The following is a 21,428-nucleotide window of genomic DNA, read 5'->3' on the forward strand; positions in this document are numbered from 1 at the left end:
GGCTGTAGTTGAATAGTTTTTTTTGTCCGGAGTGATTGCTGACTGAAATTTGGCCCAATTCACTTTAGAGAATTTCCAATTCCTGCAGGGTTATTATTTTTAGCCATATGGTGCAAGAAAGACTGAGGCTTATGCTGTACTAGCCAAAAAAAAAAAATTCCCAAGTTACCCTGAGAGAGAGAGTCACCAAGAAAGAGAAGAATGATGATATAGTTGGTCTAATGGTGGTTGTGTAGTGAACAGGTTACAAACAATTGGGAAGTGGTCGCTACTCGTGGGATCTTTTAGTACGTACCACTCTATTGGTGTGACCAATACTGGAGAACTAATTGAGAGATAAATTGCTGAGGTGTGTCCATTTGGGAGCTGTATGTGAGTGTGTGCACCAGTATTGAGTATGGTGAGGTTTTGGGCCTCTAGAAGTCTTTCAGTCTACCCCTTTATCTATTTTGAAGCACCCCATAAGGGGTGATGTCCATTAAAATCCCCTAATAAACAGAAAGGTGAAGGAATCTGTATGATGGGTCTTCAAGATCTTTTAAAGAGTAAGCATGGTTTGGCAGTAAGTATATTGAGACAAGCGTTATGGCAATATGGAGAGTTATACGAACAGCAACAGCTACTAATTCAGTCTGAAGATGGATATGTTTAGTTGGGATCTTTGAATTTATGAGGATTGCCAAACAGCCATGGGCAGCATTAGCTGTATTACGATCTCTTCGATAAAGGCAGTAGTTCTTTATCAAAGGAGAAATTTGTAAGGTTAGGTAAGTTTCCTGGAGACAAAGGGCAACTGGAGAAAATCGACTAATTAGATCTTTTATATTGTCTGTGTTGCAACGAAAGCCTCTGCAATTCCATTGAAAAATGGTGTGCATCATTTAGGTTTTGTTGAGGATGATTCATCTGAGTGTTTTTTGAATGAGGAGCATTTTTTCCAGTCTTTTTTTGGGAAGGTGCCCCACCTTCCCAATGGATATAGGATGCCCCGTCCTATATTCATTGTGCCATTTGCATGGAGTTCTAGTATGAGTTCCTCAATTTCTGAATGGATATCGACTTCCATGTTGTTGGTGGGCTATTCAATTTTCTTTAGTGGTTTTCAGTTGTTCACTGTCAAGCAAAACCTTTGCATTATCGGTCGGGATGCTAATTGGAGTGTTGGTTGCTTCGCTGGTTTTAGCACGAGGTGTGTCTTTTCCCGAGTTTGCTAATGTAGTTTTAACCCAGTTATCTGTAGATGTGCTGGGTGGTATTGATACGTCAGTTTGAGTTGCTGTTGAGTGAGAGCTTCGAGAGTGAGATGCATAAGAACGACTGGGCATTGTCAACATAACTTGTCTGTGTGCCTCGTGGTATGTCACTTTATGTTCTGCTTTATATTTTTGTATTTTCTTCCCTGTTTTCCACATTTCACATGATTTTGAAAAGGCTGGATGACTTTCTTTACAGTTGGGGCAAACAGGATTAGAGGCGGTACAATCTGCTTGAGTATGCTCTTTGGAACCACAAATAGGACATATGGCATCACCTTTACATGCCTGCTGGGAGTGTCCATATTTCTGGCATTTAAAACAACGAATGGGATTAGGGATATAAGGCCGAATTCTGCAGTTTAAATAGCCAGCTTTTACTGATGATGGCAATTCTGGTGTGTTGAAAGTTAAGATTATGGATCGAGATTTCCATCTTTCTTAGTCATTGCACGTTTGGCGCTGATTACCTTTTGATTGCTCAATTCTTTTAACCAATTCTTCTTCAGACACTGTAATTAGGTCCCATTCTGTGATGACACCTTTGGACGAATTTAATGTATTGTGAGGGGTGACAGATACTGGCAGCCCACCAAAAGTTGTTGTTTTGAGCAGCCACTCAGAATGTTTGGAGGATGCTGTTTCTATCAGGTCTCCGGATTGTAGATGTTTAACCATTTTTGGTGTTCCAGCAACGGATTCCAAATATCTCTGGATAACAAATGGTGATAACTTGTCTACAGGCTAACCAGCCTGTAGGCAAGTTATCACCATTGATTGTTGGAGAGAGAGTGCATTACCAGAAAGTTTGGCATTTCATTGCACTGCGCTTCTCTTCAAATTCTTTTCGGTTGATTAGTGTCATTGACATCAGACATTTCCAATCTTGAGCTTGAAGGCTCTAATGGCGGAAAATTATTCAAATCCATGCTTGCTCCTTTTAACCCCGGGAGAGGGTGATTCTTCTCCCAGGTTACCAACCCCACCACGTGGAGGCAGGAGCAGTGCCAACCAGTGACCAAGAAATCAGAAGAATAGGAGAGTAGTATGTTGCTAGTGATAGCAGTAAGTTGCTAGCATTGAAGCAGTGATTGCTCAGTGAGGGAAGCAGTGACATTGTGAGCGGGGGAGGGTTTAAGAAAGCACTAGTACTCGCACTAGGAAAAACGCTAGATAATCACACTAGAAAGATCGCTTGGCACTCGGGCCTCCATTTCCTATAATACTAAAACTGAAACAACAACAGGAAAAGTAAAGGAGCAAGCAAACTTTCAAACTGAAAACCAGTCACTATTTGTGAATACACAAGAAATACAGGTGCTGTAAACAGTGCTGACCATTATTCTGTTAGTTATTCTTTCAGCCAAAAATCAGTGAAATGCCTGAGGAAGTTGTTTTTCTGGCTTTTAGAAGTCAACAATTTCATCTTGATGAAGGTGGAAAATCCAACTCAAAAGAATGTTTGTCAAAAGCAATTTCAAAAGAAGGTGCTTGTTCAACTAGTAGGAGATGTTTAAAATAAGAACATGATTTCTAGAAAAAGGCTACTGAGTTCAATGCAGGAGACAGACTGAATGTCTGTTCTTATTTTGTGATAAAATTTGACACCCCTACTTTGAATGTTGGATAAATACATTTCTTTCCTTCCTTTCATACTTATATTAAGACATCCACCCCCTCTACTTTTCCTTTTCCCTATCTCCATGCATCCGTCGGAAGAATGATCCACAGGTCTTGGATTCAGGAACGTGAGCACACGCACTGTGGAAAACACATCATCACATACAAAACTGTTTGTGATGATGTGATTGTTTTTTGCAAATATATCAAAATGAATAACATTACCAAAAATTTATAAATTAAAAAACAAATCAGTAACTAAAATTTTTCATTAGCTTTCAGTACTTACAAATGGCATGGTGTTGGACACATATCAGTGTGCCTGACAGCATCTTTAAATCTTCCTCTACGTGCACAATGAGCTTCTTCAACTAACCACTCACAATGAGGAATCTATAATTGAAAAAAAAAAGGGGGGGGATCGTAAACAACACTGGAAAACTATAAATTATGATGATTGAACATTTATTTATAAAAAAGAATATATTCAGCAACCAAACCATTTACTTAAATGAAAACATTTAAGTAAATCATTTTAAATGTTTGTAAACAAGAATGTTGAGAACTGAGAACAGTAAACAAGTTAGATAACACAAGCATCACATTAGAAACACATTCAATTTTTTTTCTTCAAAAAATTTAGTGTAAATTTTCATTTCTGTGATTAACATAACTAATTAACTTTTCACCAGCTAATTAATTAATTTATTTGTAAAAATCAGTGCTTTTTGTTAAAAAAAAAAAAAAAGTGCCAATACTCGTTAGGAAAAAAAAAAAAGTGCCAATTTTATTAGAAAATTTGGGATAAGAGATAAGGCATTTATGGCAAATGATCTTTACTGCATGTATAAGATAAATAACATAAAACAAATTTAGATTTACCATAACATTTAACATGGTACCTCATATTATACTTAAAAACACTTGGAGCCGAACTGTGAATAACTGTGTGTGTGTGTGTGTGTGTGTGTGTGTGTGTGTGTGTGTGTGTGTGTGTGTGTGTGTGTGTGTGTGTGAAATTGAAAACAGGCAATGCAAATTTTGATCAGATTTCAATTCCTGCACTTAAATAACTGTGCAATCCTATAGCAAAAAAAAAAAAAAAAAAAAAACCACTATTTTTTAAGGTATAATTTGTGAGGTATAATGTATTTTTTAATTATATTTTTTTACTATTTCAAACAACTGTTACTATAAAATAACTTATCACTGTGTTTTAATTAGAATTAATACCTGAAAACATACCAAATTAACAAACTTTATCAAAGTTCCATACTAATGCAATGTCCTGGTTCAAAAGTGTATTAACATTTCTGATTAAAAAAAAAAAAAAAAAAAGTGTCCAACAAACAACCTCTAATTTTCATTAGCAATGATGGGGAGAAGGTATCATACGCATACTGGTTCATATCATCACAACAAAAAGTAATAGTTTTCACTTCATTTATTTTCTCCTGGACTAAATAAAAATTGAAATACAACTCATATTTCAAAACATTTTCTGTAACTAGTAAAACATAAGAATAAATATGGGATGGATTTTTGGCTACTGTAAATGGATAAGTAGTTTTGATATTTTTACCGTATTATTCATTAATTAACATACTACAATGTGTTCTACAAAGATATTAAATAGATTTAGTAGCGTTCGTTAGCTTCTTTTTTTGAATTTAACTAGTGAATTTTGGAAGTTATGACTCATCGGGGTTGGCGCCAATATTGTTGAACTAGCCGCCATGTTATAGTCGATAAGAAATAGTGTAAAGTATATATCTTGGACTGATAGCATAAGGTATAATGTAAAACTAGATAGTGTAAAATGAAGCGCTGTATTAGGAATCTGTTAGCTTAGTATAATATTATCAATTAATCAAAAATATTTATTAAGCTCATCAAAATTCATTATTAATTAAATTGTATTTATACAGAAATCATGACCTAGACTAGAGCTGCGAAACAACATTCACAGACTAGTGAGGGTGCTATGGCTCAGGGCAGAAACAAAGGGGATGATTCTCCAATGAATTGCAGTCTCAAAGAATATGCAAAATGTTAAATGTTTGCAGACCTTTCTAAAACAGGACATAATCTAGCCAAGGAGGATATCTTTGTATGTGCTAGGTGCCTAGCGTGTCAAGAAATTGGGTGCCAACTCAGCATTCTAATGGGCGTCCATGAGAGCTTGAAGTGTAGGGTAAATACTCTCGAAGAAATTAATATGAGCAGCCCGTCAAGCTCTCAGCTGCCCAGCTCAACAGCAGAGCTCAGTCCCATGCATCAGGCAACACAGAGGCAATCTCCAAGGCAGAATGCACTGGTCCCACTGGAACTAGTTATTGTTGGTGACTCTATTGTCAGGGAGACAGGAAATATACTATGCAAGAAGGTTATGTTATTTTTTTGTTATTTGGTTTTTTTAGGAGCATTAGCAACTAAGGCCATATTGCTCAGGGAATATGCATTCCCTGACCTTTCCACATCCTCCGTATTTGGTGGTGACTTGATTGAATCAGGGTCTAATCAAGAAGCGTGTATTACGCACTGCTGCTCCATCCCACCTGGCTACGGAGGCGCCTATATGCAAGAAGGATAGGTGGAACAGGACCAGGGTGTGTTTGCCAAAAGTTGATGAAGTTGTAAACAGTAATCATTCTTTAAGTGCACAAAAGTTGATATTGTTGTACACGTTGGAACAAATGACATTAAGAGAAAGAGATCTGCAGATTTACTGGAAAAAAGTCACGAGTTAGCGTTGAATCTGAAAGTGTCTGCAATTCTTCCCAGACACGACAGGAGGGTGTATATGATGAGAGCCTTGTTAATCAATTAAGCCCTGGAGAGATTGTGCAAGGCTCATGGGGCAGAATTTTTTTAAGCGTGGCCTGTGCTTGTTGACAGGAGAGACTGCTTCCACAGGGATGGAGTACACTTAAATTGAAAGGGGGCAAGAATATTTGCTGATGCTATCGAGGCAGTGTTAAATGGGTAGGAAAACTGCTAGGTTGGGGGGGGATACACAGGCTAAAAAGTTAACAGTGGTCTCAGGTAGAGGCAAAAGTGATTCATGCACTGCTTCTATTACAATCAGCAGCAGCCTGGAAAGCAAGGTACTGGAAACTTCCAGGACTGCTTGGAGTCATAGTGGAATAAGTAAATACATGGGCTGTGTTAAGGTAACTAAGAGTAGAAACAGGTACATGTATACTTGCATGTATAGAAAATAAATTTGATGAGTTTGAAGTGCTCGCCAAGATATCAAAGGCAGATATTGTTGGGATATCAGCTGCATGGTGTCACACAGATATAAGTAGTGCAGAATTGGAATTTGGGGAGTACAATGTGTACAGAAAGGGAGAAGGGGATATGCTGTTAGCTGATAAACACACAAAATCTAAGGAAGTGTATCCAGTTGACATTGGTGGACAATGCGATGCTGAGTCAGTTTGGTGTGACATAAGCACTGAGAAAGTTATTTGTTATTTGATTTTTAGGAGCATTAGCAACTAAGGCCATATTGCTCGGGGATATGCGGTGGTCATTCCCTGACCTTTCCGCATCCTCCATATTTGGTGGTGACGGGCTCGAACCCCGGTCTAATCAAGAAGCGTATGCTACGCACTGCTGCTCCTTCCCACCTGGCTACGGAGTCACCACACTGAGAAAGAGAAAATGAGAGTAGGAGTGTGTTATAGGCCTAATGAATCTGATGAGTATAATGAGCAATTGTGCAGAGAAGAAATAGAGTGGGCCAGTAAATCACAACATCTTATAATGGGGGATTTTAACTTTCCAGATATTGACCAGAACTTGTAGATTGGTTACTCGCACACTAGCAAGACTTTTGGAGATTTATTGGATGACTGTTTTCTACAGCAACATGTTCGAGAGGCAACCAAAGAGAGTAATACTCTTGATCTGATAATCAGCAGTGATTATTCATGCATTAAGAATTTGAAGATAAAGGAACCACTGGGTGACAGTGATCACAATGTACTGATATGGGATTTACTTAAAGATGTAACTACCATCAAGGGTAAAGGGAAGGGTTTTTGCTTTTGTAAAGGTGATTACAGGGGTCTCAGACAGTTTTTAAATTTTATACAGTAGGATCAACTGATGACGTTACCAACATCAAATTCTAAAAAGATTTAAACTTGGAGGCTACTAGGCTTTTCATTCCAAATAAGAAATACTGTTCAAGGTTTAGGCCTAAATGGATGTCAGATGAATTAATGAGGCTCGTGGCAGAGAAGAAAAATGCATAGGATGCACATAAATTGTCAGGCGACACAGAAGCCTATGGTACATAAAGCTAGTCTGTAATCAAGTCACAAAGGAGGTTAGGCAAGCGAAGGCAAATTATGAAAAGTCTTTAGCAAAGGATGCAAAGACTTCTTTACTTGTATAAACTCTAAAAGGAAGGGGATGAATCAGATTGGTCCACCTGATATCAATGGTTTGACTGTAGATGATCCTTCTCAGATAGCTGCCAAACTAAATGAGTATTTTGCATCTACATTCGCACATGAGGAGAGGGCCAGATGTTTATCAAACTCTAACAGGGAATTAAATGATTTTGTAATATCTGAGAGCAAAGTGGAGCAGAAATTGCTGAAGTTAAACATAAGAAAGGCACCTGGGGTAGATGTGATCTATCCAGTTATATTAAAGGAGGTAGCAAAGGAAGTAAGTAAATCCTTAGACATAATTATGAGAGTATCCTTGGAATTGGGGGAAGACCTCCATGGACTGGAGATGTGCAAATGTATCGCCAATTCACAAAGGGGGATCAAAGGGTGACACGAGTAATTACAGACTTGTTAGTTTGACTTCTGTTCCAGGGAAAGTAATGGAATCACTGGTTAAAGAAGCATTGTGGGATCATCTAGACAAGACAGCATTGATAATTCAGACCCAGCATGGGTTTGTCGAGGGGAAGTCTTGTCTGACCAATTTGATTAGATACTATGATGTGGTCACAAAGAAACTGGAAGAAAAAAGATATTTCTGATATCATATACTTGTATTTCAGAAAAGCTTTTGATACTGTTGCACATGGCAGACTGCTGTACAAATTGGAGTGGTATAGCATTATGGGTAAGTTGCTACAATGGATAAAGGGATGGTCGAGTGGGAGACAACAGAGTGGAAATCAATGAACACTGGTCTTCGAGGACGAATGTTATTAGTAGAGTTCCTCAGGGCTTCTCAGTGCTGGGCCCATTGTTGTTTTGTGTATTCATTAATGAAGGTATATCAGGCTTAATGTCCAAGTTTGCAGATGATACAAAAGTTGGCATAGTTGTTAACGACAGTAAAGACAGTATGCTATTGCAACTGGATCTAGATAAGTTAGGCAAATGGGCTGAGAAATGGCAATTGAAGTTTAACACTGACAAATCTAACATACTGCATAGCAGTAGCAATAACCCAATAGAAACACTAACTGTGTGGTACTACACTCAGGGAAGTGGAAAGTGAAAAAGACCTGAGGTAATTGTTCGGTCAGATATGAAGTTCTCTGAGCAGTGCAGATGGGATGCCAGAGCAGGTCATGGTTAGGTTATTGGAAGTTTAATGGCACATCAGCATCTAAGGCTATCGTGCACCAAGTCTAAGGTAGTAATATATAAATAGGTAAAAATATATAATAGCATATCCAGTTAATATATTAAAAACAAAAATATGGCATAAGACATTTATAATATATTAAACATTAGAGCAATCTAAATAAAACTATGTAGATTAGTCAGTTGTAAAAACCTAAATACATCTGACACATTGTCATCGTCGGATAAAATCTGCCTGAGTGTATAAGGCTCAGACAGATGGGTAAAACATAAACGGCGTTCATTACTAAAATATGTACATTCAACTAAAATATGGCGGATAGTTAAAATTGCTTCACAATGTCTACACACAGGACAATCATCAGCCCTCAGCAAATACGAATGCGTCAGGTGAGAATGTCCTATGCGTAGCCAAGCAAGAATTACTTCCTCCCGTCAAACCCTGCGCTGCCTAGAATGCCAAAGCATTATTACAGGCTTAATTTCATTCAGCTTGTTGGTAGGGCACCCATTCCAAGATTCTTGCCAACGCGCGCATAATTTTTTGTAGATCAGTTGTTTGCAGTCTGCATAGGGGACTGACAAGCGAATGCGACTTTGTGGCATTGCTGATTTTGCGGCTGAATCAGCCAAGTCATTGCCTCTAATACCAACATGGCTAGTGATCCAGCAAAAGCGAATATCGAATTTTAACTCTAAGAGAGAGTGTAGTATTTGCTGCACCCGACATAATACTGGGTGAGTGCTTCTCACATTGGATAAGGCTTAGAGAGTCCATATATAGCATGCACTTTTGGTACTGGTGGGTTTTTATATGATCCAAGGCCAGTTCTACTGCGTGTAGCTCTGCAGTGTATATGCTACATTCGCTTGGAATACGACTACAGATTGTTTTGCTTAGAAAGACACAAGCAGATCCCGCAAACTCTTCAGACTTCGAGCCATCTGTATAAACCGGCAAGAATTCAGAGTATTCGGCAAGGTGTGCTGCAAAGAGTTGCCGATATATACATGGTGATGTGTTAGCTTTCAGCCAACTCCTAAGAGTGAAGTCACAAGACGGAGATCGTATATTCCAAGGGGGAAGAACTTACATGACTGACATGGATATATTATCCAACGTGAAGTTAATATCATGAACCAGCTATTGAATCCTGATACCAAAAGGCCGACTGGCAGTTTTACACGTATTATATAGATTTTCCCACCGTGGTTTATAAACAGATGTCCACATAGGATGGTCAGGCAGGGATTTTATTTTTATAGCATATTGTAATGACAACTGCTGACGTCGAAGCATCAATGGTGGTTCATTGGCTTCAACGTATAGACTTTGGACATGCGAAGTACAGAATACCCCCGTGGCAATCCGAATGGCTTTATGGTGGATTGGGTCAAACCATCGGAGTACAGAATTTCTAGCAGAAGAGTAAGCTTGGGAACCGTAGTCAAGTTTAGAGCGAACGATACTCGGTATAGACGCAATAATGTGCTTCTATCTGCTCCCCAAAAGTTGGATGAGATAGCACTGAGCATGTTCAAACCCCTCATGCATTTTGCTCTAAGCTGACGGATATGGTGTAGGAATGTCAGTTTTTTATCAAAGTCCCAAAAATTTTGTTTCTGCTACCACAGAAATTGGATTTTGTCCAAGTCTGAGTTCCAGGTCAAGATGTAGATTCTGTTTGTGGCAGAAGTGCACACAAATGGTCTTTTGGGCAGAAAACTTAAACCCATTGGTTAAAGCCCAGGAACTAAGGTAATTGACTGCTTGTTTCAACTGTCGTTCAATAACTCTCATGCTACAGGAGTAACAAAAAATACTAAAATCATCAACGTACAAGGCCCTATTTACTGAAGGAGGAAGCTGTTTTGTAATGGAGTTAACTTTGACTGCAAAGAGCGTAACACTGAGGACAGAGCCTTGGGGAACTCCTTCCTCTTGACAAAAAAGGCGGGACACACTGGATTTAACATGAACCTGGAAGAGTCGTTTAGATAAAAAATTCCTGATAAAAATAGGGAGGTGGCCTCTCAGACCAAAAGAATAGAGGTCTTTTAAAACATCATACCTCCAGGTTGTGTCATAAGCTTTTTCCATGACAAAGGAGACTGATACCAAGTGCTCACGCTTTAAAAAGGCATCGCGAATCACTGTTTCCAGTCGGATTAAATGGTACAAAGTGGATCGATTCCTTCGGAAGCCGCACTGAATCTTGTTCAAATGGTCATTTGCCTCAAGGTAATATATGAGGCGGGCATTCACCATTTTTTCCAAAATCTTACATAGGCAACTGGTCAGAGCAAATAGGACGATAGTTGCTAGGAATTTTGGGGTCTTTTCCTGGCTTTGGGAAAGCGAGAACGGTTACACTATGCCAAGAAACGGGAAATTGATCCTACAAATAAATTTGGTTGTATGTAGAGATGTAGCAACAGCTCTAGAGAGTGAGATGAAAGATGTTTTATCATCTCATACTGAATTTCATCTGGCCCTGCGGCACTCACTTTCGAGGTAGCAAGTGCAATGGTTAATTCCACTTCACTAAAAGGCAGGTTACAAGTTTCAGCTTTGCTTGAAGGGAAGTTGAGTTTTTGTCTCTCCACTTTCTTCTTTAAAACTAAAAACTCAGTGCAGAATATGAAGTTTCAGCAGATATAGTGGAGAATACTTCTCCTAGAGCGTTGGCAATAACAGATGGGTCTGCTAATGTACAACCGTTATGCTGTAACATAGAGGAAGGGACTGATGTGTATTTACCCTTCATCTTCCGAATTTTATCCCAGATGACTTTGGCACTGGACATCTGGTTAATTGAGGATGTAAACTTGACCCAGCATTCCTTTTGGCTCTGTCGGCGTATAAATCATGCTTTGGCACGGGCACGTTTAAAGGCTATAAGATTTACGGTTGTGGGGTAATGTCAGAATTTTTCCCATGACCGATTTTGTAACGTTCTTGCTTCTTTACAATCTTGGTTCCACCATAGCTTTGGAAACCGTGGAAATTGGGAGGATGTTTTTGGAATTGCAATTGCCACTGCGTGGATAATACACTCTGTGATATACTTCACTGCTTCATCAATTGACTCCTGTTGAATTTGTACAGGATCAAATTCAGTGAGCCGTGAACATTTACTCCAGTCTGCTTGATCATACTTCCAACGTGGAATTCTAAATGGATGACAAGGTTGTCCATCCACTATGGTAGATATTACGGGGAAATGATCGCTTCCATAAGGATTCTGTTCCACTTCCCAGGAAAGCAAAGGTAGCAGAGAAGGCAAGCAGACGGAAAGATCAATGGCAGAGAAAGTACGGGTAGGCATATGGAAATAGGTGTTGATTCTCATATTTAGTAACGAAAGCCGTTATTGTTGAGAAAACGTTCAACAATACAACCTCGTTCATTAGTTTCTGCACTACCCCACAGGGTACTATGTCCATTAAAGTCTCCAAGAAGTAAACAAGGAGAGGGCAATTGCGTAATAAGATCGTCGAGATCTACCTGGGAAATGTGTGTCCCAGGAGGCAAATATATAGAACATATTGTAAGCAAAGACCCTATTGCTAAACGAATGGCTACTGCTTCTAAGTTAGTGTTCAATTGAACTTGTGAGAAAGGGGTATGGTTGCCCACAAGGATTGCGACTCCTCCATGGGCCGGGCCATCCCCGGTTCTATCTTTACGAATAGCAGTAAAATTTCGCAAGATGGGGTCATCATTTGCCTTTAGGTACGTTTCCTGCAAGCAAAAACAAACAGGTTCGCATTTGCGCATTAGCATTTTGACATCCTCCATATTTCGTCGGAATCCACGACAATTCCATTGCAGTAATTTAGCCATTATTACTTGGAATTAGTGGAACCGTTGACTGGCTTCCGAAGTGATGCAAGTTTTGATTGGCCCGCTTTGGGTTTTATTCTGCCTTTGGGAAATTGAGGGCGCCCAGTATCCATTTCTTCCTCCGGATGAAGATCCAGAATAGATTCTTCCACACTTTCAGTTTCTTCATTTACCTCCATTTCCTTGTGTACCTCACTAATAACAGGTGGGGTTCTAGTTGGAGGTGATTTTCCTTTAGGTGCTACTTCCTTGGTTGGTATTGAAATGGGAGTAGCAACTGCTTTATCTTGATGTGCTTGTGTCAACAAATATCTAGCTTAGGGTGCAAAAGAATCACGTGGCGAGATTGAAATATCAGTTTGCGTCGAAATTGAAACCTTCCTCAAAACTGCTTGTGCATAAGATTATCCACTGTTTACTGGTGTTATCTGTTTCTTTGCTTCCACATATGGGATGTTCTGTTCCGTCTTGATTTTTTGAATTTGTTTTTCGTCTTTCCATCTTTGGCATGCTCTTGAATATGCAGGGTGTTCACCGCCAGAATTCAAGCATGCTGGTTTCGAGGCAGAACATTCCTTTGTGTCGTGTTCTTTTGCTCCACACACAGCGGGCACAAGCAGGTGATCCACGACATGACATCTGAGAGTGGCCATATTTTTGGCATTTGAAACATCGCAACGGGTTTGGAATGTACAGCCTTACAGGACAGTTCAGATAAATATTCTCTTAACAGCTGTTACTCCTTGATCTCTCAGTTCGGTGCATATCTCCTCTTCAGATGTTTCAAGGAGATCCCACTCGGCAATTACGCCACGCGATGTATTCAATGTCCTATGTGGTGATATCTTAATTGGAATGCCCCCAAGAGTTGTTGCTTGGAGAAGCAATTCTGAATGTCGCAATGAGGAAGTTTCTACTAAAAGGTCACCCGATCTAAGTCGTTTTACTGACTTCGGGGACCCTGCCAGCCCTTCAAGACCCTTCTGAATGAAGAAGGGCGACGTTTTACCTATTTCCTTTTCACCGGTAGAATGTATGATAAGGAATCGAGGTACAGGAGGTGGTGCAACTTCTGTTCGGTGTTTCTTTTTTGATGTTACATTATCTTCATCAGTTTGAGGTAGGGACCTCGTAGAGGCCCCAGAGGGGTTTGAAAGATTTCTCTTTACTCGTAAGAGTAAAGAGAAAGTGTCTGATGCCTAAGTACCTCACCCACCACGGAGCCCAATGAGGGGACACCCACTCATGAACTAGCAGGTACTGCGTACACGAATGGGACGGCGAGTTCGCTTAGGAGCACCATACCCACATTACCGATGTCTTTATCCCATCCCAGGACCAAAGGGAGGGAGACTTATTGGAATGCAGTTGACCCTAGCAGTAAAAACCACCCGCCGATTGATCCCAGTCGGGCCGGTCCAGGACCACCTGTCTTGTCAAAGCAGGGGCCAAAGTGGTGTATTGAGGCTAGGCCCCCCAACCACCAGGATCCCCCTTTCCGAAATTCCACAGGTCCAGGCACACGACTGCACATGCCAGATTCCAATGATGTAACCCTGGAACCAAGGTATTGGCGTTAGATCCCAGTGATGCTAATCTGCAAAAGCCAGCAGCATCACTGGGAGGTCCCCTCACCACGTACAGGTGCCCACGTCGAGGGGGCAGGTCATGGAGTCTTGTCAATGATATATAGGAATTTTGCTAGCAGGGACAGGGAGGTGATTATTCCGTTGTGCAAGGCAATGGTCAGGCCACACCTTGAGTACTGTGTACAGGTCTGGAGGCCTCATTTTAGGAAGGATGTAGAGTTGCTAGAATGAGTACAAAGAAGGGCAAGATTGGTGAGGGAAACAAAGGGGGGGGGGTGTGCTCTTACCAAGAAAGCTTAAGTTCTGCAAATTGCAGTGCTTGGAGAGTAGGCACATGCGAGGTGATCTGATTGAGGTGTATAAGGCCTTGAATGGGTTGAGCAAGCTGAATACTGATGGGATTCTTCCTCTTGCTAAGCTTAAGAACGTGAGGGGGCATAGATTCAAATTGCCAGTGGGTAGTTGATTGGTGGAACAGACTTCCATCTTTTGTTGGTGAGGGAAACAAAGGGGGGGTGTGCTCTTACCAAGAAAGCTTAAGTTCTGCAAATTGCAGTGCTTGGAGAGTAGGCACATGCGAGGTGATCTGATTGAGGTGTATAAGGCCTTGAATGGGTTGAGCAAGCTGAATACTGATGGGATTCTTCCTCTTGCTAAGCTTAAGAACGTGAGGGGGCATAGATTCAAATTGCCAGTGGGTAGTTGATTGGTGGAACAGACTTCCATCTTTTGTTGTGGAAGTTGATAGCCTAAATAAATTCAAGGCTGAGCTGGACAGGCATTTGGAAAGGAAATGAGAGTTTTTTTTTTTTTTTTTTTTTTCTCTTTGGCTGATGCCGCATAAGCTTGCTTTCTTGCATCGTATGCTTCTACTAATGCTAATGCTAAATAGTAATAATTGATTCTGTGCATTACATATTTGGTAAATTAACAAAAAAGAAAAATGTGCAGCTGTGCAGCTTCAACCAAGAATGTTTCTTTTCTGTACATCTGCCATATTTAACAGTGACCAGCTCTCTTCAAAGAATTTGTCCCATGTCCAGAAAAACTAAACAAAACATCACACTTGTACTGGTATTGCCAGGCGATAACTAAAAAATTCAAAATAAACAAGTTAGTTAATTACAGTAAACCCCAGCTATTCACAGTTGCTGATTTAAAATAAAATGAAGCCTAAAAAAATGTGAATTTTAAAGTGCTGTGAACATTTTCCGCCATAAAAAAACGTGGGCGTGGCTAAAATTATCTTCACCAGTCAAAACAGCGCTCGGTAGGTGGGGGGGGAGAGGTGTCACAAAATCGCGAGCGTGGATTTTTGAAGCAATTAATCCTTGTTCAATATGTGTTATGCTCTTGTCATGGAAGGTTTCGTTGTTTGCTTTTAATTTATATGCTTATAAATTGAATAAATTTATATGCTACAAAAGTGATAAATCTACCGTTCTGCAGACTTTTTCGAGTGTGTTAATGGAAGAAAGTGACTTTATTGTAGACAAGTTCTTTCTAACCCGTACAAAAATATGGCTACGAATAACAAGGGAAATGTGAAAAGATCAAAGAAGGTGATGACATTAGCGAATAAAATTGAGTTTTTAGATAAAATTTCTAATGGTGAAAGTGTCTCCTCAGTGGCAAAACATTATAAAATCAATGAGTCAACGATACGATCAATCAAGAAATCGGAAGAAAAAATCCGACGTAGTGTCCGTGAAAACATGCTAATTGCTTCAAAAATTTGCTCTGTAACTCGTGATGTTAAATTAGAAAAAATGTAAAAGGCTTTAAATCTGTGGATAGAAGACCGAACTCAAAATAAAATTCCATTAAGTTCACTTATCATTCGTGAAAAGGCAAAACTCCTTTATCAACACTTTAGCGAAACTGGTGATAGCACTGGCGGGATAAGTTATTTAGCTAGCAAAGGCGCTGGTTTGAAAGATTTGTTTGAAATTTCTAATAAATATTACATTTAATATTAAATTGTTTCTTATTTTCATTTTGATGCCATATGCTTGCATTTCACTATGTACTGTCTATGTACATAGTCATATTATGAAGGTACATATAATACATACCTAGACAAAATTTTAGACTAGTTTTTCTTATATATTTCATACTTTGGAACGGAACCCCTTTATTACTATGGGAGCCATAACTCAGTATTCGCGTTTTCGGTATTCGTGGCATTTCTCAGGAACGTAACCCCTGCGAATAGCAGGGGTTTACTGTAATTAGTTAATATGGAGTGCACTGTATTTCAGGCAGACACAGAGTAAATAGTAATAATTAATGATGTTGTCTTCGTCTACGAAAAATGATCCCATCATTTCTATGACCCCTGAAAGTGATATCTTGCAATCCGCAAAATAATAATCTTGGTATCTATATATATATATATATATATATATATATATATATATATATATATATATATATATAAAAACACTGAGCAAAAAGCAACAACTTGTTCTCAGTTCACAAAAAGCATGAACTGAGAGCATGTAGTTTCTGTGTATCCACCAGCACATTGCAACAAATGTAATATCCAATGATCCAGCTACAATATATGGTATATAGACAGCCTATGTGATATGTATAAAAAAATAATTAATTACTGCATGATTTCTACTGGTCTGGTTTTAATGAAATTTGGGAGGGGAGGACAAATCTTCCTAAGAAACCCAAATATACAATTTCATGAAAATCCATCTGTGGAAGTTGAGTTATCACATGCAGATATATGGACAAAGCAATAATAAATGCAAGATTCCTACTGGTCTGACTTTAATGAAATTTTGGAAAAATGCTGTGTTTTCATGCCTTTTATTTTCAAATAAAATAAAAAACTTAAACTGAAAACTTACAAAAATATTATAAGCATAAAATATAAAGATGAGGCTATTAAGCTCTTCCATTTTCCAGTTTAAAAAATCATTAAATGCATGAAATTTAAGAAATGCACATTAACATATATTTTGCTTATTGCATATATAGTTTTCAAATTTTTTAAAATAAATATACATTAAATACCATTATTCTCTTCCATTTTCAAATATATTTTTAAAATTTTAATTCAAATTTGGCACACCACAAAGTGCACAATATTTGAATACACTGCCCTACCACTAATATCTAGACACCTACAAATAACCTTTAGCCGTAGCCTAGTGGTCAGGCGCGCGGGTGCATAAGTACACGTGCCTTGAGTGACCGGGGTTCAAGCCCGTGACTGCTGAATATGGTGCTGTTTCTTGTATTCTGTCTATCTTGTGAGCTCCTCTGACCGTTTGGTCGTCCCGGAGTATAAACAGAAAATTTATTTATTTATTTATTTTATTTATTTACAGGAAAACAAAATGGGTGCTGAAAATTTTAGCCTTTATGATAGCCTCCAATCTGCACGCAACATTTTCCACCAGAAAGATTTATCCAATAATTTCTGCCATTCAGCCTTCAAAGTGGTGACTAGTTCAGCTATTTTTTGAATAGTCTCTCCTCACACACATCTGAAGATTAGATTCATCCCAGAAGTTCTCTGTAGGACAGAGGTCAGGGCTCTCGGCTGGCTAGTCTAACTTTTTGACACTCATGTCTTCAAAGCAGTCTGTTACAATGCAACATAAGTAATGCATTATTGTCCAGAATGTCTAGATAGGCCTCAACATTGGGTGTTTGTTAAAACCCCCAATGGTCCCAGGTCAAACCATGAAAAATGGCCTCAGACCATCACGCTGTCTCCACCAAAATTTATTGTTGGGACGATACGGTCTGGCAGGTAGATTTCTCTGGGCATCTACTATACCCAGGCATGAACATCACACTGGTAGACCATATTTCGTGACCTGTCACTCCAAAGAACAGTTTTTCCATTGGTCTTAAGTTCAAGAATAGCATGCCTTATACCAAGTTAGATAGCATTTTGGCATTTCTTGGGATGATTAATGGTTTGTGGACATATGCAATGGTAGTAACCCATATCATGCTGCATCCTGTACATTGTACTGATGCTGTGACAATGTTGACATGAAACATCTTCACAAATATTGTCACAAAGCCCATAGCCTTGTGGCATTTCATTTTAGACAAATTCCCTTTTATGTGATTTATGATGCCTATCATTTCTATATTCTGTTCTGTCGTAACTCTACTAGCTGTCTCTTAGAAATTTTTTGCTTAATAAATAAATCCCTGAAATATCTTGTCCATCTTCTCTAATGTCTCCCCCTCTCTTGTCAAAACCTGTCCATTCTCATCCCTGATACACTTGGCAGAGTCTGCATCTCGTTTCATGCTCTCTTGGCTTTGCCAGTTTGAACTGATACATCAGTCTGAATCTCTACTGACTGGAAATGTTGAGCAGCTGTTGCATATGTGTGCTTTGTCTCTGTTTTGATTATTTGTCTTCTCAACCCTGAGTATGTCACTCTGTTCTCTACTCTGTATTTCTGAATTTTTTTTTCCTTACTTCCATAGCTCACACATTTTTGCAAAAGCCGGGTGGTTATCCTTACAATTTAGGCAAAGTGGAGTGGTAGTGGTAAAATCAGCTTGGTTATGCTCTTTTGACCCACAGTTAGGGCATATTATCTCCGTCGACATACACTTAAATAGAAAGGGTGCAAGAATATTTACTGATGCTATCGAGGCAGTGTTAGGTGGGTCGGAAAACTGCTAGCTTGGTGGGGGGTACAAGGATTAATAGATTAGAAGTAGCCACTGGCAGAGGTGAAAGTTATTTTCGCACTGCTTCTATTGGAATGAGTCTGGAAACAAGTAGCTTTTCAGAGACTGCTGGGAGTCATTGCGGTAGAAGTAAACATATGGATTGTGTTAGGATTGTGCTAAGAATAGGAACAGGTGCATGTATACTTGCATGTACACCAATGCTAGGAGTTTCGTAAATAAATTTGATGAATTTGAGGCATTGCTCAAAACATTAAAGGCAGATATTGTTGCGATATCGGAGACGTAGTGTCACACAGATATAAGGAATGCAGAATTAGAATTTGGGGAGTACAATGTGTACAGGAAGGGAGAAGGGATTATGCTATTAGTTAAGAAACACATAAAATACAAGGAAGTGAAGCCAGTCGACATCACTGGACAATGCAGTGTTAAGTCAGTTTGGGTGTGACATAAGCATTGGGAGTTCAAAATTGAGAGTAGGAGTGTGTTATAGGCCTAATGACTCTGATGAGTATAATAAGAAACTGCAGGGAAATAGAGTGGGCCAGTAAATCACGGAATCTTATAATGGGGGATTTTAATTTCCCAGATATTGACTGGGATTTGTGGGTTGGTCATTCACACACTAGCAAGGCTTTTGTGGATTTATTGGATGATTGTTTTCTACATCAGCATGTTCGAGAGGCAACTAGAGGGCGTAATACTCTTGATCTGATTATCAATAGTGATTCTTCATGCATTAAGAATCTGGAGATAAAGGAACCACTAGGTGGCAGTGATCACAGTGTATTGAAGTGGGATTTACTCAAAGAGATAACTACCATCAGGGGTAAAGGGAATGGTTTTTGCTTTCGTAAAGGCAACTACGGTAGTCTGAGACAGTATTTAAATTCTATATGGTGGGACCAACTGATAATGTTACCAACAGCAAATTCAAAATGGGAAGCATTCAAAGAATTTATCTTGGAAGCCACTAGGCTTTACATACCAACTAAGAAATATTGTTCAAGGTTTAGGCCTAAATAGATGTCAGATGAACTAATGAGACATATGGCAGAGAAGAAAAATGCATGGGATACATAAAAATTAATGGGTGATATGGAAGCCTACGATAGATATAAGCTGGTCTGCAACCAAGTCACAAAGGAGATTAGGCAGGCAAAGGCAGATTATGAGAAATCCTTGGCAAAGGATGCAAAGAAAAACAACAAAGAGTTCTTTACCTATGTAAACTCTAGAAGGAAAGGGATGAATCAGATTGGTCCACTGGATATCGATGATTCAACTGTTGATAATCCTACACAGGTGGCTAACAAACTAAATGAGTATTTTGCATTTACATTCACCCTTGAGGAGTTATTCAGGGAGGGAAATGCCAGAGGTGAGTTAAACTCTGGCAATGAGCTAGATGATTTTATAATAACTGAGAGGAAACTGGAGGAGAAATTGTTGAAGATAAACATAAAAAAGGCACCTGGAGTGGACGGGATCTATCCAGTTATATTAAAGAAGGCAGCAAAGGAAGTAAGCAAACCCTTAGCCATAATTATGAGAGCTTCTTTGGATTCAGGGAAGGATCCCATAGACTGGAGATGTGCAAATGTGACCCCAATTCACAAAGGAGGATCAAGGGCTGACACAAGTAATTATAGACCTGTGAGTTTAACTTCTGTTCCAGGAAAATTAATGGAGGCACTAGTTAAAGAAGCACTGCAGGATCATTTAGACACGACTTCAGTTATAGCTCGGACACAGCATGGTTTTGTTAAGGGAAAGTCTTGCCTGACCAATTTGATTGGATACTATGATGTGGTCACAAAGGAACTGGATGCAGGGAATAACTTTGATATCATATATTTGGATCTCAGAAAGGCTTTTAATACTGTTGCAAATGGAAGACTGCTGCACAAATTGGAGCAGTGTGTCATTGGAGGCAAATTGCTGCTATGGATAAAGGGATGGTTGAGTGGGAGAAGACAGAAAGTGGTAATCAATGGACACTACTCATCGTGGACTAATGTTATTAGTGGAGTCCCTCAGGGTTCAGTGTTGGGTCCATTATTGTTTTCTATATTTATAAATGATATTAATGATGGTATATAAAGCTTAATGTCCAAGTTTGCAGACGATACGAAAGTTGACAAGGTTGTTAAGGACACTAACGAGAGTACGCTGCTGCAACAGGATCTAGAAAAGTTGAGCAGATGGGCTGAGAGGTGGCAAATAAAGTTTAACACTGACAAATGTAAAGTATTACACATGGGAAGTAGTAACCCCAGAGTGACGTATCAACTCTGTGGTACTACACTGACAGTGGTAGAGAACAAAAAGGACCTGGGGGTAATTGTGCAGGCAGAAATGAAGTTTTCTGAGCAGTGCAGAGGAGCAGTTCATAGTGTCTTGTCAATGATATACAGGAATTTTTCTAGCAGGAATAAGGAGGTGATTATCCCCTTGTATAAGGCAATGGTTAGGCCACACCTTGAGTACTGTATACAGGTCTGGAGGCCTCATTTTAAGAAAGATGTAGAGCTGTTGGAACGAGTACAAAGAAGGGCAACAAGAATGGAAAAAAGGGTTGCTCTTATGAAGAAAGGCTTAAATTTTGCAAATTACAGTGTCTGGAGACTAGGCACCTGCGAGGTGATCTGATTGAGGTGTATAAAGCCTTGAATGGTTTGAGCATGCTCGATGCTATTGGGATTCTTTCTCTTGCTTAGAATAATCAATTATGCCCTGAGAGGGCATAAATTCAAATTGAGGAAAGACAGATGTAGGATAGATGGGAAGTTTGCCTTTAGCCAGCGAATAGTTGGTTGGTGGAACAGACTTCCATCCTTTGTTGTGGAAGTTGATAGCCTAA

At 39.3% G+C, this 21,428-nt stretch overlaps 1 protein-coding gene across 1 annotated transcript in view; it reads right to left on the bottom strand.

Moving 5' to 3' along the window:
• Megf8 (multiple EGF like domains 8) overlaps positions 1 to 21,428 on the bottom strand; it is a 619,502-nt gene that overhangs the window by 434,486 nt on the left and 163,588 nt on the right. The window contains exon 11 of the mRNA XM_090390015.1: positions 3,163 to 3,266. Coding sequence (XP_090246141.1) covers positions 3,163 to 3,266 — 104 coding nt within the window. The remainder of the gene's footprint in view (positions 1 to 3,162; positions 3,267 to 21,428) is intronic.

This window comes from Mastigoproctus giganteus, chromosome 2, assembly GCF_048544385.1.
Source record: "Mastigoproctus giganteus isolate SK-2022 chromosome 2, ASM4854438v1, whole genome shotgun sequence".
Taxonomy (NCBI): Eukaryota; Metazoa; Arthropoda; class Arachnida; order Uropygi; family Thelyphonidae; genus Mastigoproctus; species Mastigoproctus giganteus.